The sequence below is a fragment of the Microtus oregoni genome, unplaced genomic scaffold, assembly GCF_018167655.1.
Source record: "Microtus oregoni isolate MIOR12 unplaced genomic scaffold, Mior012 000005F_ref0000423, whole genome shotgun sequence".
Taxonomy (NCBI): domain Eukaryota; kingdom Metazoa; phylum Chordata; class Mammalia; order Rodentia; family Cricetidae; genus Microtus; species Microtus oregoni.
The window spans coordinates 38181101-38208442 of record NW_024543064.1 but is presented as its reverse complement, the minus strand read 5'-3'; the positions used below and the strand labels follow the sequence as shown (position 1 = coordinate 38208442).

Genomic DNA, 27342 nt, shown 5'->3' with positions numbered 1-27342 from the left:
TCTAGGCTGTGCTGCTTCCTGCTGATTAGGGTGCTGATAATCTTATGGGGACCCAAAGAAAATTAAGGATTATTGTCAAGTCCTGACTGGAGTATTCTTTGAGGCTAGATCATCTCAGAGTGTTCTGGATGTAAAACTCAGAGGAAACTGCAACAGAGGTTATCTGAAATTTTGGATTATCTGGGCCATCTGTTCACATTGAAGATTATTCCTTGATCAAAACTTATATTTCTTAATCAAGATTGAATCCACAGACTCTAATTTCCTTTGGATAAAAAAAAAGAAAACCTCTTCTCCAAGGTAACATATCTTTTAACTTAGATTTTGAAGTTAAGATATTTTCAAAATATATAGGTTGGGTTAATCTGACAGCATTTATAATCAAATGTCTTTTAGCAGCTTCCTCAGTAGTCAAGCAATTCAAAGACAACACAATAACATACAGTAGCCAGACTCATTTATGTGGATTTTTAAAACTCTATTTTTTATTTTTCATTTTTTCGTGACAGGGTTTCTCTGTTTTGTTTGACATTCCTGGATCTCACTTTGTAGACCAGGCTGACCTGAAATTCACAGAGATCCACCTGCCTCTGCCTCCCAAGTGCTGGGATTAAAGGCATGGGTCACTATACCTAATTATACTTCTTTTTTTAAAAGTATTTTCTCTATCCTTTTTCTTTTATCCCCCAAGCCTTTGAATATTTTTAAGCACACTGTAAATGATTTAGAGTTTTCCCCCCTTTTTTCTCTCTAAATCTCTCTTTACTGTATATCTTTTTCTGACCACACAAGTCTTTATTCTGCTAAGTGATAAGGCTAGAATTAAATTCACAGCTTTGGTGACTGAATCTGCCCGACTCCTTGACTTCTTGAGAGATTAGCTATGTGGCAGAGGTACTGGCAGGAGCCATATTTTTTTTATCACATCTCTGTGAAGTTTGTAGATCCATGTCACCACCAAGAAACGTGGTGCTGGGCTGCTCATAAATAACATTTAAGTGTTTGGTGGCAGATCCTCTTAAAAGAGCTTCACAGTTTATGCTGCTAATGCTGAGTCAGGAAGCCTCTCTTAAAGAAGATACTTCTCTTCTTGCCTCTAACAAACAGAGCCCACCTGATACAATGCTGCTGCCTAGAATCTGTTCTTGACTTTGTTGTTTTGTGTGTGTGTGTGTGTGTGTGTGTGTGTTTATCTGTCTAGAATCCTTTTTTTTATTTTAAGCTTTCTTGGGCTTTATGTAGAAATTCTTGCCAAACGTTTGGCTGTCATTTGTAGACAGAGGTTTCTGTCCTGCATATTCCCACAGTCATTCAGTCCCAGTAAAACACACAGCGGCTTTTAATTATTATAAACTGGTTGGCGTATTAGCTCAGGCTTATTATTAACTTAACTTACTACTTAAATTAACCCACAATTCTTGTTTATGTTATCCATGTGGCTTGGTACTTTTTCTCAGTGAGGCACTATCATCTTGTTTCCTCTGCATCTGACTGGTAACTCTAGACAGAGTCTTTCCTTTTCCAAAAAAACCCTAGTCTTGTTGTCCCACCTATACTTTCTGGCTGGCTATTGGCCAATCAGCATTTTATTAAACCAATGCAAGTGACAAATCTTTACAGTGTAAAAGAGCATTATCCCACTGCAAATGACACACACCTTTAATTCCAGTATCCCACTAATTTACCATAGAAACCAGGCAGTAGTGGTGCATGCCTTTAATCCCAGAACTAGAGAGGATTATAAAACCAGAGGGAGAAACTCTCAAGCGCAGTCTCATGCTGAGGTTTCCTGGAGGCAGGATCACCATGTTTGAACTGAGGTTGAGGTAAGTGATTGACTGCTTTGCTTTTCTGGTCTTCAGGTTGGACCCCAGTATCTATCTCTGAGATTTTTATTAATGGTGTATCAGGATAGATAATTGATTTTAATCTTTCTCATATTCTTATATGTGCATTTAAGGTGCCATAGCGAGTTTCAGTTGTCAACTTGACAAACAGGTGAAGAAATAACCTTATTTGAGAAATTGCTTTCATCAGATGAGCCTAAAGGCATGTCTGCAGCACAGTTTCTTAATTGCTAAATAAAGACGAAGGGCCCTGCCTTTTATAGGTCATGTCATCCCTGGCGAAGATGGTACTGGGTTTTATAAGAAAGGTAACTGAGCAATCCAGAGGAATAAAGCAAGTAAGAAGAGTTGCTCCATGTTCTCAACATCAGCTCTTGACATTCAGGTTCTTGTCTTCTGTTTCTGCCTGGCTTCCCTTGATGACATGCTGAAACTCAGAGGTCTAAATAATACCCCCAAGAGTTATTTTGCCAGTGATGTTTTATCACAGCCACAAAGAAACAAACTGGACAAAAACTTTTGACTTTCCTCTAAGCAACATTTTACTATATCTCACAAGTTTTTGAATACTGTATCTATTTCTGTAAAGATAGTTTAATTTCTTTATTTGCCAAATATGTTTTTAGTAGACATATAGAAAATTGTGTAAATATAATAAAAAAAGGTTCAATGAATTACACAAGCAGACTCACATATGTATCCACAAGTCTTTACCTCAAAAGCCCTTGCCTCTCTCCACACACAAATAATTACTTCTTCCATATCTACTATCATCAAACACAATAAATTGGTCCTTCCAACTTTTGATTTACATTAGAACAATAGAACAACATTATAGAACATTTCCTGTCTAACCTGTCTTATTTCTTATGTTTAACATTCCTGATAATCCTATATACTTTTGCGTGTAATTCATTGATTTTTGTTATTATTTAGTATGCCAACATATGCTTATAAAAAGACTTATATTCTTTTAAAATGAACACCATCAATAAACTATAGACAATATGAAAAATATTGCTAACAGAAATTCCTTTTATGTGTATTTTAAGGCATTGTTTTAGGTGCATATTGATTTAAGTTTGTTACATATTCTGTAGCCCTTTATTTTTAAATAAATCTCTTTATGTTGAGCTGCTTCTTACCTTAAAGGTATAGTTTGTCTGATGTTATGATAGTTATACCAGCTATCCTATGGTTAATATTTTATATTCTGTGGTTTCCAACCATTTTATATATAATCATTTTCTACATAATGACATTTTGATCAATGATAAACTGCATATTTGATGAGATTATACAGAACCTCAAAAATTCTTATCATCTGTGATGTTATAGCTATTATAGCACCATGGGACCACATTTGTGTTGCTGCTGGCATAAACAAACCTAATTCATGACTGCTTGTATAAAAACATAGCACATAGAATGATGAATTACACATAATTCTTGGTCATAGTAATAAATTACTAACTTATGTATTATTCTAAGTACTATACTTTTAGCATTGAAATCTACTTCTGCTTCCATAGAAATTTTTATTTTTAAACAACAGGTCATTTTCTATCAGAAGCATCCTTTTGATTTCATATACCACATGTATTAATTGGATCAGCAAACCACTCTATAGATAGTTTTTGGCCTATAATATATAGGTTTGTTTAAATAAATATATGTGCAATATAGATATATGTATTTACATATTATATAATATATATTATATATTTCTGAGTGCATTCTTCACTACTAAGTGCCACAAGACTGTCATTTAATTATAGTTAAATTTCTACTACTGCATCTTAGGAAGAAGTTGGTTTATTTCATCTTGAAGCATATTTTATAAACTATCATAAAGGAAAATCAGGATAGTTACTCAAGGCAGGGATTTTTAGTCAGGAACTGAAGTAGAGACCATAAGATTGTAATGGAACTGAGATTTCTATATTGTAGCACAATTTGTAAGGATGATGATATAAACATCATTAGTTCTCTGTATTTTAAAACTTGAGCTTGTTTGTGTATAGAGAATAATGCTTGACAAAAATAAATGGCTACATATTTAGTATACGATACATTTACTGTTGATTTAGAGTATCTGCTCTACCTACTTAGAGAAATATAATTGTGAAAGAGGCTTAGGTAAGTCATTCAGGAGATGTTCTAGACGTCTTAGGAGACCAGTGCTCTTTGCATGTGATCATTCCTGCACATCTTCTAGTAGACTAAAACATGGTAGATGACACTGATACTGATGATTTTGACTGTGTGTAGGGCTAGGGTAATATACATGTTGTACCGTTCTCTTGAACAAAGAAGTTTAAAATTTTTAATTTAAAAATAAGAAAAATTAATCTAGGTCAGAGTTAGTGGTATACACTTCTAATCCTGGCATTCAGGAGTTGAAACAGTATGATTATCATGACTTCAAGGGCAGAATGAGTCATATGATGAGTATTATGTCAGTCGTGGCTACTTAAGAAGAACCTACCTCAAAATTTGAAACAAACAAAAATAAATAGAGAGATATAGTTTGTTCTATATAGCCTTAGAGTGCAGTACACTGTTATTTTCTTTGTAGAAATTATCTCTTCCTAGTACTATATACATTTACTGTCTTGTTTGTATTTTGTTACAAGAACACAAGCTACATGGAGTTATAACTCCTGCAGTTATAGATGCTTAATTTGTCAGCATATCCCACTGTCCAGAATAGGTTTTGTCACATGGGCAGAGTTGAACAAATATCTGTTTAAAAGAATTCGTTGTGCCGGGCGATGGTGGCGCACGCCTTTAATCCCAGCACTCGGGAGGCAGAGGCAGGCGGATCTCTGTGAGTTCGAGACCAGCCTGGTCTACAGAGCTAGTTCCAGGACAGGCTCCAAAGCCACAGAGAAACCCTGTCTCGAAAAACCAAAAAAAAAAAAAAAAAAAAAAAAAGAATTCGTTGTGTATCTGTAGGATAGAGGGATCTTCGTTTTAATTCTCAGCTTGAATTATCTCTATTATTTTCCCCAAATTCCTCAGTGCATCTCCAAGACCTTAATACTAAGCTCTGCTCCTTGAGTTTGGCATTTTGACTTTACCTTTATATCATTTGTTTCTTCCAGAGGCCATTTCAGCAGTTAGATTTCTGACCCTTAGTCTTCTGTGTTTGACAGTACCTTCTTTCTTTACCTCTTCTTATGTAGAGTATGTTTTGACTCTGGTTTCTTCATTTTTTAATGTTACTAGAGTATTAGTCAAACTTCTACTGAAATCTTTATTGTTAGACAGAAATACATCTCAAACAATTAAGGCTCAGTACCACTGAAGAGATGAATTATGACACCCTAATTTTTGGTCCTCTAGTTATAGTTGTGGCTTCTAAACTGATATCTGAACAGTACCCTCTTAGAAGGAATTACCCAGCTGTCTCACTTTAGAAATAGGAAAGTTAAGGAACACAGCTGAACAACCATCTTTCTTATGTCAAGCCAAAAGTGAGTGACATTGCCCAGGAGAGAAGAAAAATCTCGTTAGCACTCCAACTTTCCTGTTCTAGCTCATCTGAAACACTACTAAGAGATAGGCATTTTCCCAAAATCCTATCTCACCCTCCCAATTCAGTGAGTTATGTCCAATAAAGTAAACAATAATTTTAGCACAAGTCAACCTTTTCATAATTTATTTTTCGATAGATTTGTAATTGTCAATTTTCTTGCTGACTTACGTGCTCCACCTGGCTTTGTCTTTCTCACCCTTGGAGTAATTTAACTCTAGCATGTAAGACAGGCCCCTAAGCTCATATTATTCTCTGTTGTTTTTGTTTTTTCAATCAATGTATCATGAAAAATTCATGCTAAGGTAAAATTGTAGTGCACCACTCTGAGCAAAATGTGATTATATTTTTTAAAAGGGAAGATCTTAGTATTCTCAGAAACTCTTTGGAGAGAGCTACTTTAATAAGGGAATATTTTATCCTCCATTTGCAATCCACAAGATGCTCCTGCATTTCCCTTTAAAAATTGATTTAGTCTAAATCTCAGGTTCAAAACTGCTTTAATCCGTAATATTTGTTCTAATAAGTTTAAATTTATGAAAAATATTATAGCTTAAGGTTTAGCTCTATGATAAAAATATTTCAGCTAAATGCATGGGAATGTGGTTTGAATATGATGTGAATATGACTATCCATACATTTGCTACCCAGCCTAAGATTTAACCCTTGATATCAGTTTTCTTATTGCTGTGTTGAAATACATGAAAAAGTAAAGCTTACAGAGAAAGAAAGTTTATCTCACAATTCAAGGGTCATAGTTCTGGCTGGCTATGCTTAACTGCCATAGCTAATTAAGAATATTTCAATATATTTAATGCATTGTCCTGTAATTTGGAGTTACTGGCGTGTCTTCACATGGACTGAATCTTGAGCCTAGCTCCACATTGGGCCCTTACCTGGGTTTTAAAATGAAATATGGTCTTAGTGACTGCCCTGACATTTCAGAGACAACCCAGAACTCTGATATACTGACAGTTATTAAGAGATAAAGAGTTGGTTTATAATGTAGCCCACCAAATTTAGAGTTAAACTAACATGATTTTGGATTCTGGTCTTACTACTTATCAGCATAACATTATAATGATGGTTTAGTGTTCTGAATAGATTTGGTGTTCAGAAGTTGCCATAGTCAGGTTAGCCTTCATTAGTAGATATTGCTAAGCCCATGTATAACCTCTGCCCCAGACACTGTGACTACATTGCTCATGGATTCACTTAGTATTCACAAGGATGTCCTTGGATGTACTAGCTCAGAAAGAAGGAGCAAAGGGATATATATATATAATATCCTCAGGTTGCCTTCTGCCACACATCTTGAAAGGTGCTGCATCAAGGGTGGACCTTCTCCTCTCAGTTAATTCAGAAGTTCGCTCCCAGTAAAACCCAGAGGTGTGTCTATTGGTAATTCTAAATCTAGTTAACTTGCCAAGACCAAATAGCATACTTTCTGACCAGTAAATCATTGTTTTGAGCCTATTGGTGTATCAATTGTGTAAAAATAATAAAGTTTGCAAAGAGTAGTGGAAACAAGATTTGACCATGGGTTTCTACTCTGTAGACTATAATGTTTTCTCTACCTTCTCATATTACAGATGATTTAAGAGAAAGAAGTTGACACTGATGTCCAATAGGCCACATCATCTTGTGGTGATTAATTAGGAGATTTATCTTGGTGAGATTAGTTGAGGTAGAAAGACTCACCTTCAGTGAGGACAGTACTATTTCATGGATTAGGCCTTGTACTGGATTAAAAAGTAGACAAAGATTAACCTGAGCAGGACATTCACCAGCCTCTGCCTTCTGACTGTAGATACAATGTGACCAGATCCATTGATCTCACTAGCTGTGATTTCCTGTGATGATTAGCTGTAGTTGACACAACTGAATAATCTGGTAAGGGAGTCTCCATGAATGATTGTCTGCATTTGTTTGACCTGTGGTCATGTCTGTAGAGAATAGTTTTACTTTATAAAATTAATATGGGAAGAATACTCCTATTGTGTGCAGCACCATTCTCTAGACTAGGGTCCTTACCTGGCCAATAATCAAGAAACTGAAGGCAAACAAAAAGGAAGCAAACAAACAAACAAGCAAGCATGTGAGCAAGCACGTCTGCATTTATGTCCCTCTGCTATTGACTATAGATATGATGTAACTAAATGATTTAATTTCCTGCCACTGGGACTACCCCAAAATAATGGAGTATAATCTGGCATTTTAAGCTAAATGAACTCTTTTCCTCTAAGTTGCCTTTTGTCAGGGCATTTTATTATAGCAACAGTAATGGAAGTAAAGCACTTTCTTATCAGAGTGGTACATGCCCTTGATGTAAGCTAAAATTAAACCTTTTCTTCATTTAAGTTCTTCTTAATTAGTATTCAACTTTAGATTATAATCTTGCCTGAGTTCTCTCCTAATTTGCACATTATCTGACTAGAAACTTTAGCTGGACTGCTTGTCTCTTCACAGTGCTACTTTGTTCTGTCATTTTATCCTGGATTAGCTCAAATGCTTGTGGTAGGGAGTTCAAAAGAGAACAATGGAACCACATAAGACATCTTGAAGTCTTGGTTCAGAATTAATATGTATAACTTCCATCAATACTATTGGCTCAGGTGAAACACAAATTCAGCACAGATTCATGAAGCTCACTCGTCCTTGGTATGAAGGATAGTAAAACCAATAGTAAGAATATAGATACAGGGTTGGAGAGAAAGATTGGTGGTTAAAAGCACTTACTGATCTTAGAGAGGATCAGGCTCAGTTTCTTGTGCTCAAACCTGAGAGGTCACAAGCTACCCGATGAGTACACTCCTGTCCTCTGCACCAGCATACATGTGGTATACATAAACTCATGTAGGCACATGCATATATATATACATATACATATATACATATATAGGAGTAAATAAGTGCATATTTTGAAATATAGACATATATTAGGAAGGGAAATTGCAACCATTGTTAATTCTAATAATATGAATTATAGCATTTATAAGAAAATAGATGATCAATGATCATCTCATTAAAGAGAGCTTATCCTAGACATCAATTTATTCTTCATATCATGAAAGGATAATAATAAATAGAAGTTCAAGCCTAAAGGAGATCAGAAGTGGGTAGCACTGAGGAATAGTGCAGTGGTGTGATAGCTTCATCAAGAGAAATTAAAAATTGTAAATTAATGAGTGTGGAAGGGAGATTTGATTTTACCTAAATTTGCAGGCCTCTTCATTTAGGTTTGAGAATTCAGAGGCACTGAATATCCCCTGACTCCTAAATGATGAGTATTTCATTATTTAACAAATCAATGTGTATACCTGTTATCCTATTATGTCTATAACACATTCATGCATGTGAAACATATTAGATATTGGCAAATATTCACTATTCTGGTGGATTAGAAACTGGTTTAGGGTTAAATCCTATAGGCTGTGCCTATTTATTCTCCTTGACCTTGCCATCACTGTGGAAGGCATGAGAGCAGGAGTTAACATAAACATGAGTTTTATTTAATATATGCTTTGTAGTTCAAAAGAAGTGAAAGGCATGACCTTGATCTTGGTCTGTTAACAGATCAAACACAGTAACACTAGCAGAGGAAATGCATTATAGACTGAATCCTAAGTGTCTTGACTCAGAACTGTACCTTTTCTTTTATGAACTGTCTCAAAGAAAAAGACATTATCCACATACAGGCAGATGTGATCACTTTCCTCTGTGTACTATATCAGCCCCAAGGAATTCTTGACATATTTTTGCACTGATGAAACTGGATTTTAAGTGATTTGTTTACCTGTGTATTTTATTCAGGAGACTGTGTAAGAGGTGCATCTGTACTCACTGTGTTCTTCTCCAGAGACTGGTATACTTCATTCAATTTAATTCCAGATTTTTTTTCTAAAATATAGATTTGGACATTTCATATTTATGGTAGAAAAAACTTAATAGTCTCTTCATTCTGCTTTCAGTGAAAATAAAAATCTCTTCAATGACTGCCACATACATACTTAATGCCCAGGTCTCATCTCTTGTCCTATCCAGAGATTTCAGGTAATACTTTCTTCTAGACACAGGAAGTTACTAATTTCAGAAATCACTTACTTTTGCTCATGTTGAAAAAAATGTCTTACATACTTTCTCTTCTATATGGCCAGTTCTTGTTCCTCAGTAAAGATTCTACTTTGTAAGCTTGTGTGGTGGCACATACCTACAATCCCAGCATCAAGGAGATTGAGCCCTGTATTGTTACCTAACAAGACTCTGACTTGACTCTCCCCTCGACAAAACTTTTCATTTCCTTGACTGTACTGTAATATTGATTCTTATTCAACATTGGAGAGTCTCTCTCTCTCTCTCTCTCTCTCTCTCTCTCTCTGTGTGTGTGTGTGTGTGTGTGTGTGTTGTTTGCAGCCTTGACTAAGAGTTAAGGGATCACTCTTATTCATATCTATAACCATAGCTAGTGCAGAATAAGAGTCTCATACTTGTTTCTTCAATGAAGTGTTTAGATAAATATTTTCTTGAATAAATGAATAAAAACTTAGAACAAAACTAAGAAATGCTGTCAAGTTGATGAAAGAAAGAAAGGAATTTGCGGGAGGTGTCTGGATGTTGGTAGATTATTTATTCTGAGTTGAAAGAAGAAAGGGTCTCCAAGAAAGATTTTATTTTGTTTCTGTCCTTTAGGTAACACTCTTATTTGATATGCTAAACTTCCTTTGATGAGAATGTTTTGTTGTGTTCCTCTTCTGTCACTTTTGCTGCCTTCGCAGTGTTCTGTGAGAGAGAAGACTGCTCTATATGCAGTCAGTTGATGTGGGATTCCCCTCTGTATGCTGTAGATACCATTGGCCAAGCAGTGTTGCAATTAATATAGTTTCAGTGTGATTATTTCTGGCCTGGGCAGCCAGGAAATGAACAAGCAGTCCCCGATGCAGATTGGGTTTCGGCCAATGGCTTAACAAATTATAGCCTGGCTAAAAAGATATAGAGAGAGAGTTGGCAGAGTCAAAAAGACGCCATGTAGCAGCCAGAGAAAAAAGACGCAAGCCGCCCACAGGGAACCTTGACTCTGCTTGACCAATGACTCTAGTGTTTTTCTAGCTAGCTCTTACATCTTAAATTAATCCATTTCTATTATTTTGTATTTTACTGGGAGGCTCATGGTTTACTGGTAAAGTTCCTGGGCATCTGTCTCCTTCAGAGACTACATGGCTTCGCTCTGATTCCACCTACTCCCTCCTCCTCTATCTGCTTGAATTCCCCCCTTGTCCTATTCTGTACTGCAATGGGCTCAAACCAGCTTCTTTATTAACCATTGGTATTCATATCATACAAAGGGGAATCCCATATCAGTCAGTAAGCCAACTCTTTACTGCCTATGCCAGACTCCAGTATCTGTGTGAAGATTTTGACAATTGCCAGTGACCAGACTCAGGTCCAACTCATAAGTAAGCTTCATTAGTTTCTTGTGACCCCTGTAATAGACATGGATTACTTTAAATAACTGATTAATTTTACTTCAGATTTTATACTTTTGATATGTTAATCCCAGAAATTCTTAGCCATGTTTTAAGAATTTGGGTGACAGCATGGGTGGGAAAGGTGCTTAACTATGTATATATGATGCTTATATGTAGCTCCTTATTTTTACAAACAAGTATATACACATTTAAGTGTTTATCCTTATACATTTAGATGAACATGAGTATATATGTGTGAGTATGCTATTTCCTAAGCACATTGTTTTGTTAAGTATATTTAATTCTACTGACTTTATCATATAGATATGGCATCTTTCTTTACACACGAGGAAAACAGGTCTAGAAAGGTGACAAATCATAGTCAAAGTCACACAATGAGGGGTAGGCTTGGAACTCCAAATATTTCTTTCCAGAATGTAGGAAATCAGGTTTGTCTAAGAAGAAGTAATATAAAAACTGGAGCCTGACTTGAAAGTAAAAGTGTCAATGAGTTAGATAAACAGAAACCTATATTTTAATAATCATTCAAATATTTTGCTTCTATGCTTTGAATTTGTCATGACAACAAGGCAAATTTACTATATGTAATCCTTCCCATTCATACTAAGCTGGTTATATGGCATCACATGTCTGGATCATGTAATTACTCCACACAGTCTTCTACCATTATGTTAGTTCTTGTTCTGTTACCAAGAGAAGGCAGTAAGAATTAGTTGTTTCAAAAGGAGTTATTAACAACATCTTGGAATTTTAAGGCAAATGGATGGAGCTAAAAAACATCATTTTGAGTGAGGCAACACAGACCCAGGGCAGAGAGAAAATTATCACATGTACTCACTCATAAGTGGGTTGTAAACATAAAGCAAAAAAAAAAAAAACAGCCTACAAACCACAATCCCAGAAAACCTAGACAACAATGAGGACCCTAAAGGAGACATGCATAGATCTAGTCTACCTGGGAAGTAGAAAAAAAAAAGATCTCCTGAGTAAATTGGGTGGATGGGGACCTTGAGAGAGGGTTGTAGGGGAGAGGCAAGGAAGGGAACAGAGAAAAATGTAGACTTCAATAAAAATCAATAAAAAAGAAGTTATTAGCATTTTTCATATGGAAACTACTCATGACTAAATTAAGGAATAAATTCACTTCAAAGCTTATGTATATCTACACTTAATGATTTTTGAAATTATTAAGAAAGAAAAAAGACTATGAAAAATGTCAAAGAAATATATAATCTAACAATTTTATAGATAATAAAGACATATAAGAATGAATAATGAAATATAATGGTAGAGGAGGTTTCACTGGGTGTGAATGAAACCATTTACAACTACAAGAGAACATCAACTGGAGAGTTCCTATCACAGAAGTGTATCATGTATTATGAATGTTATGAATGCAATGGTGGATTGTCACCAGAATAAAAATTCAGATCTGCGAACCTGAAGTGGAAATTCAGGCATAAGTAACTTAGCATATTAAATGTTATTATTTATAAAAATTACAGTTAAAATTATAAAAGAGAAGAATCACTTATCTAAGAAAACAGTATAGTGAACATTTGAAAAAGACATATTATGCTGCCCTTCACACTTTATATTAAGATTTCTAGTGACACTGATGGTAAACATTTACATTTTCTATTAGAAAAACTTAAATATCTGTAAATTAGTCAAACATTTGTCAGCCTTCACATCTTCCTTTCTTTTATTGACTTTAATAAATAAAATGTTGTATCATAAATACCTTTTCTTTTCCATTCTGCCAGAATCAACCACTCATCTAAAATTAGTGTGTGTTATTCACATTTGATTTTATAATTTTTTATACATGTACTACACTGAAAATGCTATCATTCTGTGTTCTGATGCTTACTTTGCCTTTCATTAAACACAATTCTGGATAATTGTTCCTCTAGAGCATTCATGTTAAATGCTGACTGGTGCTCTGTTTTGCCAATGAAACAAAATTTATCTACTCTTCTGAGTTAAATGGTTTGGTTGTTTACTTTAATAAACAAATGGACTACAGTGCCTATCTCCTGTGTCTGTTTATGCAGTGTATAAATTTCTTAGTAGAGTGCATTGTTACAGGGTCACTGCTCTAAATACCTTCAACTTTGTTGCCAAATTTCCCTTTAAGAGATTATTTTATTTTGCATATTCATCAATATTCAGAACAACTCTTTTTTACATAATTATCCTTGCTTGATATTTTCAAATTTATTATTCTTTTCTAATTTCATGAGTAAAGAATAAACTCATTTCTTAATTTTTCTTTCCTTGACAATTAATAGAATGATCATATATCCACGAGTTAAGACATTATTTTTTCAAGGGCATGTCTAGTTACATCTTTATCCCACTTTCTTTAAGTCAACAATTTGGTATATCTTCAAAAGACCGTGACTTAGCACCTTAAATTTTTTTTTTGAAATTTATAATTATAACATCTATCCCTTTCCTTTCCTCCTTCTAAGAACTTATATCTCTCTTCTTGCTTTCTTTTAAATTCATGACCTCTTTTTCATTACATGCATATTTGTATATGTACACATTTATATTTCTAAATGTAGCCAGTTCAGTTTGTATAATGTTATTTGTATATATGTTTTCAGGGCTGACAGTGTGGTATCAGATAACCAATCATTGTGCTCTTCCCTGGGGAAGACTATTTCTCCCATTCTCAGCATTCCTTAGTTGGCTGTAGTTCTTTGGGTAAGGTCAAGGAATATTACTCTTTCCCTCTCCACTTTGGCATGTCTATTGTTGTTTTCCTTGTTCAATCTGTGTTTTGAGAGTCATGTTGGTGAGATTGTATAGGTGTACCTTCTGACACTACTCAGAGTCACAATCTCACATCAAATACCCTGATCCTCTGGCTCTTACCTTCTTTCTACATCCTCTTCCACAAACTTGCCTGGACATTAGTTAGGTGCAGGAGTGTTTTGTAGATGCATCTATTGGGACTGGGCTTTTCAACTCTGCATTTTGATTGGTTGAGGTTTTCTGTAATGGCCTCCATCTGTTGCATGAATTTTCCTTGGTAAGGGATGAGGACTATTTTAACTCTAGTATTTAGCATTTTTGTCTCCATTGGTGTTTCCATTGGTTCATCACCCATTTCTAGTAGTCAACCTTACACCTACTTACCAATAACATTGTGCTAGTATACACTGAATCTGTTCTTAGATTCTTTAATTTGATTTATTGGTTTTTCTCCATAGACTATAAAACAACATCAACTTAATTAATAAATTAGTAGGCCACATTGTTTTAATTCATAATACATTTATTGTTTTATTATTAAACATTTCTGCAGTTGCTAAATGTTATAATGACATAAAATTTTATTCGAACAGATATAAATACACACATATACACACAAATACGCTGTGATTTTGATGACTTGCATTGATTCTAATAATTAATTTTAACCAATGAATAACTTATACTAGATTATTCCATTTTTTACTCTTGGGTCTTAATGTTTTATAGTTTTGTGTTTAAAAGTTCTGTACTTCTGGTTCCATTTATATATGGGTATTTACTATTTTTGAAGCAATTACAAAATACCTTGAAATTTTTATTTTTGTTTTTTGATTTCATGTAAATACATAATGAAAATTTAAATATTGACTTTGTATCAATGAATTCCAATAGTTGAGACTCTCTAGGACTATCCTTCATACAAAAGGATATGTTTTGGTAGCATATGTAAGTTTTATTTTTGTCTTTATAACTGCATTCTTTGTTCTTACTTTCATTGCTTTGTGGCTGTGGGTAGAAAATCCTGAATAGGAGTGGCAGTAGTACTAGCTGTCATTCTTTTTTGTCTCCAAACTTTGTAAAAATGCTATATGTTCTTTATGAGTAATTATGATATTATGATTGCATTTTTAAGCATTTTTCCTTTGGGTAGATAACCTTTATCAGATTAAGAACATACTTATAATCAGTTTTCTGGAGTAATTATAATTCAAGAGCACTACATTTTATCAAATACTTTTATTTGACATTTGAGGTAAACTCTTTTTCTCTATAAATATATTATGATTCATTTAAAAATTTTAAAGCACTGAATTCCTAGAGTGGTGTAAATTACTATGATTTATTCCCACCACCTCCAGTGGATACAAGTCACCAATTTGGTATAATTTTGTGTGTGTGTGTGTGTGTGTGAAAGAAGATGACTTCCCCTTTGTGTAGAAAGCCTCTAAGATTTTATTGTCAAAGTTATGTGGTTGCACAGCACAAACTGAAAGGTGCTTTCTCACTTTCAGTTCTCTCGTGCATGTTGTGCAGCGTTGGTGTCTTCTTTTTGTCACTTCATTGGGCAAATTCTCTGGTGAAGCTTGCTATACTTTGACCTTTGTATGTGAGAAAGTTGTCAATATAATTGTCTTTATTCATCAATAAAACTATGCTAGTTTGGTGTTTCCTCTGTCAGCGTTAGTAATGAAGGTTTTTGTCTTAATGGGCATTTGCTCTTTCTTTCTAAATTTGGAAATTCATCGACATAATGTTTTTGTTTTAAAATCTTTTATGTAATTTGTTTACTTCTATTAGGGTTTTAATTCATAATTTGTATAAGCTACATCTCTTAAAACATTATTTAAGCTTTAGAGTTATTATTGAAATTTATGTGGTGTTTTGCCATCCATTATTCTTCCTAGATACCACCTCTTTTTCTCCTCCATATCCTCCTCTTCTCCCTCTTCCTTTTCTTTCTCCTGCTGTTCGTCCTACTTTCCTTCTTTTCTTACTTTTGAAAGAATCTGATGTAGCCCAGGCTAGTCTCACATTCACTAAGTAATTGAACATAACCTTTAACTCCTGATGCTCTTGCCACACACCGTTCTTTACTGTAAATACTTTTTCAATTTCTTTTATTTTATATATTCTTTCACATGATTAATAAAAATGAACTTTAAGATTTTTTTTTTCTAATTATTGGTCTGGAGATATAGCTGGGTGGTTAAGAGCAGTTAGTGATTCTACAAAGGATCAGGGTTCAGTTTCCAGAACACACAGGTTGGTTACAACTGAAGTTGGAAGTTTCCCTGTCCCAACTGCCTGGTCCTAAATAAACACACAGAGGCTTATTTTAATTACAAATGCTCAGCCATTCTCTCAGGCTTATTACTGACTAGCTTCTACATTGAAATTAGCCCATTTCTTTTCATCTGTATACTGCCATGTGGCTTGTGGCTTTTCCTGTCCTCTGGCATGTCTTTCTTCCTCAGCAGCTCGTTTGCATGTCTCTGACCCTACCCTTCTCCCCCGCAACATTTTCAGTTTCACTTCCCTAGCTAGCCTTATTCTGCCTTGCCATAGGCCAGCATTTTTGTTAACTAATGAGAGGAATGCATATTCACAGGACACAGAAGGAGTGCTCCACAGCAAACAACCACCTGTAACTCTAGTTGAGGACATTTGGCACTGTCTTCTGATCACAGGCTATTATACTCAGACACATAGTCATACACAGAAAAAATTAAATGTAAAAAATGTTAAACTGTAAATCTCCAATTAAGTTTTAAATTTTACATTACATTTTGTCTATTTATTTAGTTAGTTGGGTGTGTGTGTGTTGTGATAGGAGTGGCGGGCTACATTCCTGGCACCCGGCCGCCCACACGGCTAGCTTTATACCGGAAATAATTACACGGAAACTGTATTGTTTTAAACACTGCCTGGCCCATTAGTTCCAGCCTCTTATTGGCTAGCTCTTACATATTGATCTAACCCATTTCTAATAATTTGTGTAGCCCACGAGGTGGCTTACCAGGAAAGATCTTAACCTGTGTATGTCTGGAGTGGGAGAATCATGGCGACTCCCTACTCGGCTTTTTTCTCCCAGCATTCTGTTCTGTTTACTCCGCCTACCTAATTTTCAGTTCTATCAGGCCAAGCAGTTTTCTTTATTAGCTAACCAATGAAAGCAACAGATAGATACAAGACCTACCTCCATTGTGTGTGTGTGTGTGTGTAGGGGAGAATAACTTGCAGGAATTGGCTCTGGAGAGCCAGCTCAGACCTGAGATTTGGCTGCAGTTGTCATTACTATTGGGTCTCTCTCTGGAACCTTTTCAAATATACTGCACTAGAATTTGTAGTATGATTTTTAATAGAAGCAAGATTATTGACACTTTATTTCCTAATGATAAAAGGAATATTTCTTATATTTTTCAATAAGTATAATTGCTATAAATTTTAATAGAGGTTATACGAAATATGAGATACTCTTGAATTTCTACTTTGTAAGGAATTTTTAAATTTTTGAATAAATATTAAATTTAGCAGTAGCCTTCTCTACTTGTATCTTTGGATAATTTAGTATTTCTTATTTAATTTATTAGTATGGTAACTAACGTTAATAGGTATTTTTAAGTTTGATTTACATTTTTCTTCTTAAGATGTGTATTATTTTGTCATATGGAAGTTTACTCCTGGGTAATATTTAGAATATTTCCACCCCAGCTTGTAACTGAGAATGGGTTACACTTGTTTTGTTTTCCATGAGATCTTCCCTGATTTTGCCTTCATGATTTGAAGAGCCTTACACAATGAATTTCATAAATTTCTGCCTTTTTAATTTTCTTTCATTTCACAAACCATTAACATAATTTTAAAAGTCATGTTCTGCCCCAACACTTTCTGCTCCTTCCCCAACACTCCCCTGCTCATGCCCCAACACTTCCCTGCTTCTGCCCAACACTCCCCTGCTCCTGCCCCAACACTCCCCTGCTCATACCCTCACTTTTGGTTCTTGCTCTTTAAAACTAGGATCTGAAAATTGCTTTATAAAGAATAAGAAAGCAAATGATTTAGACTTGAGAGCTATTAAATTTCTGCAGAACTGTTCAGCTCTACTGCCAATGTTGTAAAAGCAGCATAGCCATGAATGAGTAAGGCTTTATTCAAAGAAAGAAGGCGGTCAGGATTTGGCCCCTAGGCTAACAGAAATCACTTTGATTTATTTGACTGTTTTCTGTATCATCTGTATATGTCTAAATAAAATCTCTATTCTACAATTTACTATAGATTCCTCTTCATTTTAGATAGGACTTATTGACCCTTTGCTATAGATAATTTCATTCTTTAATATTTCTGCTGCTAGATAATTCTTCCACAAACTCTCAATATATATATATTTTGCCACTGACCTAGTGCCGTGTAATATCTGATTCCATTTCTGTTACATTAGCTTTCTGTGAACCTAGTACAAACCGACTGCTTCTTCAAGTTCTTGTAAGTTTATTTGTCTTGGTCTCTGCTGCATATTCTGCATGGCTCTGGTTCATATAGCCTGGCTAGGGCAATACTGAAATGAGTAAAGGGAAGAAATACAGACATACTTACAATAACTTTGGGATCATGCTCTAATCCTTACCCTTGCAACCGGGAACCTCAGCATGTTTGTTAGATACAGCACAGGAGGAGGGTTATCTAGGCTTCTAGGCTGGATAGATGAATAGTCTCAGGCTGTAAACATCTGGAGGAGGAAGCTGCAGTTGATAATCTTTGCACACCCTGACCAATGGTTCCCAAGCATTCATACCAAGACTCCCAGAGAAGGCTTTGCGATCCCTCTTGTGCCTAGCCCACGTGTTTCAATAGCTTTGTTGATTCATCATGGGCCGCTTGGTCTCAAGAGTCTTCATTAGGCCATGCTCATGTCAAAATACATATTCACTCAGGACTTCACCCACTCAGGACTTTCTCTGCCCCCTACATTTTGCTATTAACAAGCTTGTATTTTATTAGGGGCAGTGTTCTGGGTCTACATTAGTAAATATTTACCTTTGGGGGTTGGTGATGCGAGAGAATTTTCTAACCTCCCTATTGGAACTTAAATCTGACAATAATGCCTGGCACCTGCTCTCAGCTGTGTCTGCCATCTCAGAATCCAGAATTTCTCTCTTTGCTTCCACTTCTTCATAATGTGAATCTCTAAACCTGGCCACATAGAGTAAGGGTAATAATCCTTGGGACTTGGTGTGAGATGGATAATTAGTTCCATTTCTCTTAGTAATACTTTGGGCCACACCCTGCATAGAACTCTTGTCTTCAAGGATACCACATGCTTCCAAAGTTTTGTCTTTCTTTCTTTATATGCAGACGGCATAGCACCTTACTTCTCTAAACTTTCTTGTTTTCTAAGTTTTGACCCTAAGGGTCAAACCTGTGTGTGGAATGGCAATGGGTTTTTGATCCTACTGCACGTACTGGCTTTGTGGGAGCCTAGGCAGTTTGGATGCTCACCTTACTAGACCTGGATGGAGGTGGGTGGTCCTTGGACTTCCCACAGGGCAGGGAACCCTGATTGCTCTTTGGGCTGACGAGGGAGGGGGGCTTGATTGGGGGAGGGGGAGGGAAATGGGAGGCAGCGGCAGGGACGAGACAGAAATCTTTAATAAATAAATTAATTTAAAAAAACCTGTCTGTGGACCACTTTTGCTGTGTGTCACAACTCTCATACATAATAGTGAGTTAACATCGAATTCTAAAACTGTTCTATCTTTTGTCAGTATTTCTTCTTAGACACATGGAAACTTATGGGGGATGTTTTAATATTTCAAAGTACATGACTATTTTGCTATCATTTTGAAATACACTTTTATTTTTTGATTTAATATAAAAATAATTAAAATAACATTTGTTTTGTTATCATATATATACGTAAATTTTATAGGTATTCTTTATTTACCTGAAAAGTCTCACATTCTCTTTCTATGTGTTTATTGATGAGATAGATTATTTGTAAATCATCTTTGATTAATTTTATCTGTTATGAGATTTGAATTTTCATAGCAATTTACTATTTTGAGTGCTGTGGGGTTTTTTTAGCTAGTGATATGGTCAATTTTGTCATACACAGAGAAAGAGTAAGAGAGAGGGGGGATAGAGTTTGGGAGATAAGAAGAGAATGTCATGGGCAGGTAGAGGAGTAGTCTGGGTGACAACTGGGATTTCTATATTCTCCTGTCCCAGAACAAGGTCTTTCTTTGCCAGGAACATGTGAATAGTGGTAGAAATGGAGACAGTTTATTAATAAAAAGAGCACTTGGTGTCTGGAGATCTGGCTCAACATTTCGTAGTGCATACTGCTTTTCCAGAGAATTCGAGTTGATTTCCTAGAACCAATGACGTGAGGCTTTTCACAACTGCCTGTAACTCTAACTTTTGGGGGTCTGACACCCTCTTCTGGGCTCTGTAGGTGCCTGCACTCACATGTACATACCCACACAGACACACAAACACATACACACACACACACACACACACACATACACACACACACACACACACACACTTTTTAAAAATAAAAGTAAGCCCCCAAAAACATAAAGGAGAAGAAAGAAGAGAACACTTAGCAAGCAAGGATGTGGGTCAGAGAGCTGAGAAACAAGATTAGTGGCTAAACTATTTATGATTAGCTTGCCTAAAGAAGCCATTTTGTCCTTATAGTCAGTCAATGGCTTACTGGTCTCATGCATCTTCTTTTGTTTGCTTTAAAACTGTTGTCTTTATTTTTTTCCATATATTTTTCAAAAAGCCTGCTTTGGGTGGTCTTGTAATTCCAAATCTGAGTATTTATGCCTTTCACAACCCTGACCTTTCCTCTTCATTTTGTCTCTGCCTCTTTATCATTTCTCCTTTAAGACAATTTTTAAGGAGATGCATTTAGAGTTTCATTTCTTTCCTCTTTATATCTTGTTAATATTTTATCTCTTGTTCTGTGTGCTTAATTCTGGATTTCTTTGTCTCTTTCTTATAGCTTATTGATTATTCTTGCAGTAACATCTATTATGCATTTAAACTAAGAGATGAATATGTAAAGTCAACTGCATGTTTAAGGGCAGTGAGTGAGATTTTATTATTGTTGATGGTGTTCTCTTGTGTTGAAAACACTTATTAGTCACTTTAGATGCTTTGTAGTATACTAGAATTTCATAATCTAAATTCCTCTGTGGCTTCCTTTGGTTATTTCTGAGTCGGTTATCCCTCTTAGTTGTGTTGTTATCAGTCCATGTGCCCTTGGCCCTGTCCTTTTGAGCCTAAGGTGAGGCAGAACAAGAAGGCCAAAAGAAGCCATGTTAGAAGAGACTGGTCGCTGCATGGCTTACAGTAGATAGAGATTGTGGAACGGCCAGGAATAAGATACATCTTTCTCTGGAGTTCCCCGAGTGACTTTCCCACTCACTCCAACTAAGCTCAAGTTCTATCCTCCCACCACTTTTAAAGTGTTGTCATATTGAAATGCATGAAACTCATTCACTGATTAGCTCAGAGTCTTTATAATCCCCAAAGCTCACTAGCTAGCAAAGAACCCCTCAGTGTACCAGCCTGTGGGGGAACAGTTGATAGTCAAACTATAACAATGAGAGGAAACAAATGGTTTTGCCTCATACAGTTCATTACTCTCAAAGGAAAGGAGAAATGGCTCAAATGTCAGAGTCTCTGTCGTTGAAGTCTAAGGGTCTGTTTTCATAACTTTTGCAGGTGATTCTAATCTATAAGGCACAATAAAGATGAGTGAAATGATTACCTGGAAATTAGGAGCATAGTGAGTACTAAGGATCATTAGTTAAGTCTTCTTTTTGATATAAAATTTTTCATTTTGATTATTTGATTCTCATCACCAATTGCTGCCATTTTGAATGGGCAGGAGGTAGTTCCTTGCAAATGCACGGAGGGAGACTATGGGGGATATGTAATCCTGCTGCAAAGGCGTGGGCCTCTGCAATCAGAGCATCCTGAGGCTTAAGAAAAGTCCCAATTTCACCATACTAGTTTGAAGATTTTTGTTCATTGGATAAAGGCAATATACCTGGCTCTTGCTAGATTTAATTTTTTCTCCTGTGCAAAACGGAGTTAAAATATACAACTTTTGTTTAAGCATGTAGTAGTTACATAATATAAAATATCTAAAAATACTTGAGACATTTTCTAATAGTAAGATGTTAATAATTAATAAAAATCCCACTTACTTTCCACCTTTTTATTTCACTTTGTCTGATTGTATCATTTCTTTATTAGCTTTCCCTCTTTATTGATAATCTAGCTCCTGCATATATAATACAGATTCTAAGTTCACTGGAAATGGATTTGACACTTGAAATCTCAAAAGAAAAGAGGGGATTATGCCTTGTGAGGTTCAAAGGCCCTTTGTCCCCTTGATATTGATTTTCTTAAATCAGATAGTAGCCAAGACCTTGGAAAAAGTAATTGAACTGACAACCAGCAGATCTAAGTTATTAATAATGGAGCAGCCTTGGACATTCTTGATGACTTAATGTAATGACAGAAGGGAGGTCTGAAATGCCTGGAGTTGGGGTCAGTGGTTGAGTCCCATAGGATAAAAGAAAACACAAGTTATTTCTGAGAACTTATTTCATGGAATAAAGTCTTTATGATAGTTTCAAATACAAGGACAGATGAAGTGGTCTTGATCTTGTTCTTTTTTTTAGTAAAACAAAACTTTGAAAACAAAGTTTGCTATCATATTTTTTTCCATTATTAAAACACTGATTTACTAGGTGTTATATTGTCTTAGACTCTTCATAAGCAAATACTCAAGGGTAAAATCATGGCTGAATTATCATTTTAACTACTGGATTCAAATATAAATACTGTTGTCTACTAGTTGTATGGCATTGACCAAGTGAAGTAGCCTCTCAGATGATTAGTTTCATATCTGTAAAATGGAGAAATATATGTTTTACTTATAGTTATGGAAGAATATGGAAGATCTTTTCTGTAAAATCTATATAACAACAACCTCATGTAAATAATTGTTGAATAATGAAATCCATGAATTTTTTAAGCTTTATCTTTTTCACTTGTAAGTGTAGGGAAAGGCTTGATAAAAGTAAAATCTCAGAGCCTGTTTCTTTCCTCCTTCTATTCTAATTGCCTGAGTCCTAGTCTTCAGGCATCATGGGATATGTATCAGTGGTTTTGGGTATGTTTCAATCCAGTTCATCTTTCTTTCATAAGCTCTTGTTTTCCCTTATGCAAAATGTGTTCATTAAAACAAAGATCTGATTGTTATTGTCAGCACTGCCACTTTAGAAAATCCTTAGGCATCTATAACACTCCATTCTTTCATTGTGAGGGTAATAGGACAAGAGGAGGGGGTTTATTGAGCACCCATGGTTCTACAATGCATGCAGATTAGAGCTGAGCCTCACATCCTGAGCCTATAGGAGAAGATAGCGCAGTGAAGCCACAGAAAGGAGTAAACATCTCTAAATCTCATCAAAGAGCTCCAATAGCTGGAGAATATTGCCATTATAATTTAGTACTGTTAGCATCTTTAGTCTCATTGAACATCAAAGGTCTACCTTTACCCTAATGGCAGAATTTATTTCAGAACAAATTCTAGATTGTTCTAGAGAAAGATGGGAAATTAGTAACTAAATTTTATAGAGGCTCTTGTATTACCTAATGAGAGTTGAAACAATATACATACATTAACTCCTTTAGTTCCTATCAGAACCCCACTAGGTAGGTACAATTACTACCATATATCAACATGGGAATTATTATCATCTCATAATACATCAGGTATTCTAATAACATAATTCAGGTCACAAAACCCTGAAATGTTAGTTATAGAAATAAATATCAGGCTTTCAGGGCTCCAAAACTAATTAAGTGAAAGTCGATTGTGGTAATTAATTCCAAAAGAGTAAGATTTGTAAGCTTTCGGGCTTCCCCGGCACAAACAAGTTACAGTCCACGATGTCTGTTGCACTGTGGGGTGCGAGACCGCATGGCTTCCTTTAACCTTGCTTATGGTTTTCTGCCTTAATTATTAAAAAGTGGCAATCTACATAGCAAGGACTTTTGACAACTTTCTCTTTCTTTTACAGAGGGTCATTTTCAACATTGTTAACTTCAGTAAAACCAAGAGTCTTTATAGAGATGGGATGGCGCCTATGGTGAAATCTACCAGCAGACCAAAATGGTAAGTGACCCATGTGGTGAGGTGATCTATTTCTGATCAGAAAATTTGACTTGTTGCTAAAGTTTGTCCTTTTCATAGCTGGGGCAAAACTTTATTGTATCAGAGAAATATGAATCAGTGGAGCTTCTAGATGGCTATTACCTGGGCTCTACGTACTGTTCTTTCAGAACATTAGGAACTTTTTCCCATGTTTACTAGAACCAACATTTGGTTATGAGATTAGGTACAGCATGATGTTTGGTAAAGTTATTGTCTCATTTTGATTTATTGTGTATCTTTGGGAATATACTTAAAATTGGACTTCTGCCCACTCCTCTTCTTTTGGTCTACTCTAAATATAGATGATCACGTGCATCCCAGAATAGCTGTGAATGCAGTTCAGCATATTTGCAGATGGCAATGTCATGTCACAAAAATGGTTTGACACTCTGGATATATTTCTCTTCTTTCCTTCCTTCCTTCCTTCCTTCCTTCCTTTCTTCCTTTCTTTTCTGTGTGTATGTTTTTATGGTATTTTCTAAAGTCATTGTAGTTTTATAGATGATAGAGTTTTATTTGTTCCATCACTATACTGAGGAGGAGACAAGTTAGAGTTAGGTAGGATTGCTTACTAATTGTAATGATGGTGATATTAATAATAATAATAACAACCACACCATTTGTTGAAACCTCATTCTTTTGCAAACGTTTTACTTCTATGGTTAATATTTCCACACTTCTCTAAGAAACATTTTTAAATATAAAAAACTTCAGATGAAAAAGTTGAGGCTAGGAATAATTAAGTATTTTCTCAAAGCCATCAAAGCTAAGGGAGGACCTAGTTATTTATATTTTGCCTCATCGGACTGTGAAACTGCTTCATCTTTAGCCTCTGTCTATTCATTTATTTACAACAACAGCGTTTGTTGAGTCTAACTAGATGAGAGTTTTTAAAAACAGAAACCAAGTATTAGTCATCTGTCACACAGTAGGTGTTAGACAAATGCTCTGGGGACTGAACTGAATTGCTTATGAGAATTTATATGTAAGGCACCTTGCTAAGTGCTCAATAAATGTTATCTATTATTAATAATATGTAAAATAATATACAAATGCAAGGGGTTGTTAATATTATTCTAGCTTTGATCCTTGTTCAAATTTTAATGACTAGTGAGAAGATAGTCTCCAAATGTCTGTATTTATAGAAAACTAGCATTTCATAAATATTGAAATTGTGCTTTTATCTACAAATGATGCTTGGCAATTTTCTATAAATGCTAGCTTGAGAGGCTCAGTTTTAAAAATGCATACATTTGATAACAGTTATGAAAACTGTTTATTAAATGGTAAAATTATCTCTGGTCATGTTTATACTTACTGCATCAAATCATTTAAGCATCTGCACTTTTGATCTCTTTCTGTCAATGTGTTCTGGGCAAAGAGCAAGACCTGAGTCTCTCTATCTAGGCCAAGAAAGCAATAATATAGGCAGGCATGTGTGTTGATGGATATGTCAAGTCAGTAAAACAATATGACTATCTGTTCATAGGAACATTTTTCCATGTTCTGTATTAAGATCTTATGCAGCAACAGTAATTGTTATCTACCTTTCCAAGTGTTAGCTTTGGGTGTTCTAATTCTCTCACTGCTCCTCTTTACCCCTCTCCTCTTACCCCCTCCCCTCTTTTCTCTCCCCTCTTTCCCCGCTGCTTTCCTTTCTTTCTTTCCCACCTTTCCTACAACTCCTCATCTCTCAAATCTTATATCTAAAATTGTTTCATTCTGGCACCTACACTTAGTTTCTCTCTCTCTCTCTCTTTCTCTCTCTCTCTCTCTTTCAATTTTGAAATATTAATGAGTCCTTGCATTTGTATTATAATACCTTAGAAACAAGCTAGTGCCTATATTCACTGCTGGCAGGCCTTAGCAACAGCAATTATCCATATCCAGTCCTTGAGTTTTTCTAGTCTGAAATAGCCTCAAGTTTGGGCACAAAATAACTTGTGCAAAACATTCTGTTTATCTGATTCCTCCTTCTGATGCCTAGAATGTGAATATGAAGCTTCTCTGATTGTTTTACTCTTTTCCTCACTCTAGATGTTTATATATTTGTTTATCGGGATATTTCGAGCATTGTATTAAATGTTGGAGTGCAGAATGGATATGAATATGCAAAGAGAACTTTCATAGAATTTTTATTAAATAATCTCCAGAGATCCTAACCATTCTTCTAATTGTCATTATTTTATATTGAACAACCTTTCTGTTCTTTTTGCTATTCTTTCCTTAGGATATTTGTTCATTCCTTCTGTTCGTTACCTAGACCAGAACCTACTTCCCAGTAGCTATTATCTCAATTTCCCAGTGGCCATTATCATTTTCCTGTCAAAATAACTTATTTTGCTGAATTTAAGAAATTTATCACAATTTAGCACTCCAGAGAAATGGCTTGATCCAAGCCTAGCAAGTACCTTGCAGATTCAACTATTAAAATATCTCCTTCAGTGCTTGCTTAATTCCAGTTTTCCCAGAATAAAGACATGAATATTTTTTCTTTCCTGGGATTTTTTTGTAATAGCAAGTAAATTTTGAGTTTTTAGAAAAATTCTTGCCTCAGGATAGATGTTAAAGGTTTTACATTATCTGGACTTTTATCTATGGAGATATTGAAGAATAGTATTTCTTTGCTTTTCAAGATAAAATATTCTTGATGTGTCCCATGAGGAACTATTAACTGATCCCAAGACTTTTGGGTTTAGCATGAATCTGTAAACCTGTTAGTTATAGAAAGTAAATGAAGAAAAGACACATCTAAGAAGCCATCATGCAAATATATGATCACCCAATTCTTTCCTGGCTAAAAAAAAAAATAAAGTAAAAATATCTTGTAGCAAATGGCAAGGCTACGGGAAATGCTCTGACTGTTTTAGTGCAGTATAATTAATTCTGTTCACACACTAACCCTATTAATGACTACGGTTAGTGTCTGTACCACTAGGATTTTTCAGTCACAACTCATCAATGTTTCTTAATAGTGCCAAAAGTAAGTTTACTATGTGTGAACACTGCTGGAAACTGGCATATCTAGACAGTTGAGATCTGTATATTTGTATATACAGAAATTGAGGGTAGAAATATTTACACAAGTAGTTAATGACAATGCCAGCCAGAAACTCATGAACCTGTGTGTACTATTTCAACCACATGCAATGGATGGCAGTGTTAGGAGAAGGGAACGAACACAAGAAGCACAGAAAAGCATGTTGATGTATGTCTTCGGCTGATCTGAAATACCATCTTTTATTTCCCTTACAGTAGACTAAGAAGATTGGAATGAACTTCAAAAGTAATTTTTACTTAATATTTTATTGTTGATATAGTCTGTGCTAGATTCTGTGGTGATGAATATGAACCTGATCTGATTTTGTTTTTGCAAATTGCTTATAGGCATACTATGAGGAAACATTAGGAAATACATAGAGAATGCTGTGTGGGATTAAGAAGAGAAAACAAATG

At 35.3% G+C, this 27342-nt stretch overlaps 1 protein-coding gene across 1 annotated transcript in view; it reads left to right on the top strand.

Moving 5' to 3' along the window:
* The window catches only part of Agbl4 (AGBL carboxypeptidase 4), a 1095236-nt gene that overhangs the window by 424334 nt on the left and 643560 nt on the right, over positions 1 to 27342 (top strand). Inside the window, exon 4 of the mRNA XM_041652936.1 lies at positions 23753 to 23847. Within this exon, the coding sequence (XP_041508870.1) occupies positions 23753 to 23847 (95 nt within the window). The remainder of the gene's footprint in view (positions 1 to 23752; positions 23848 to 27342) is intronic.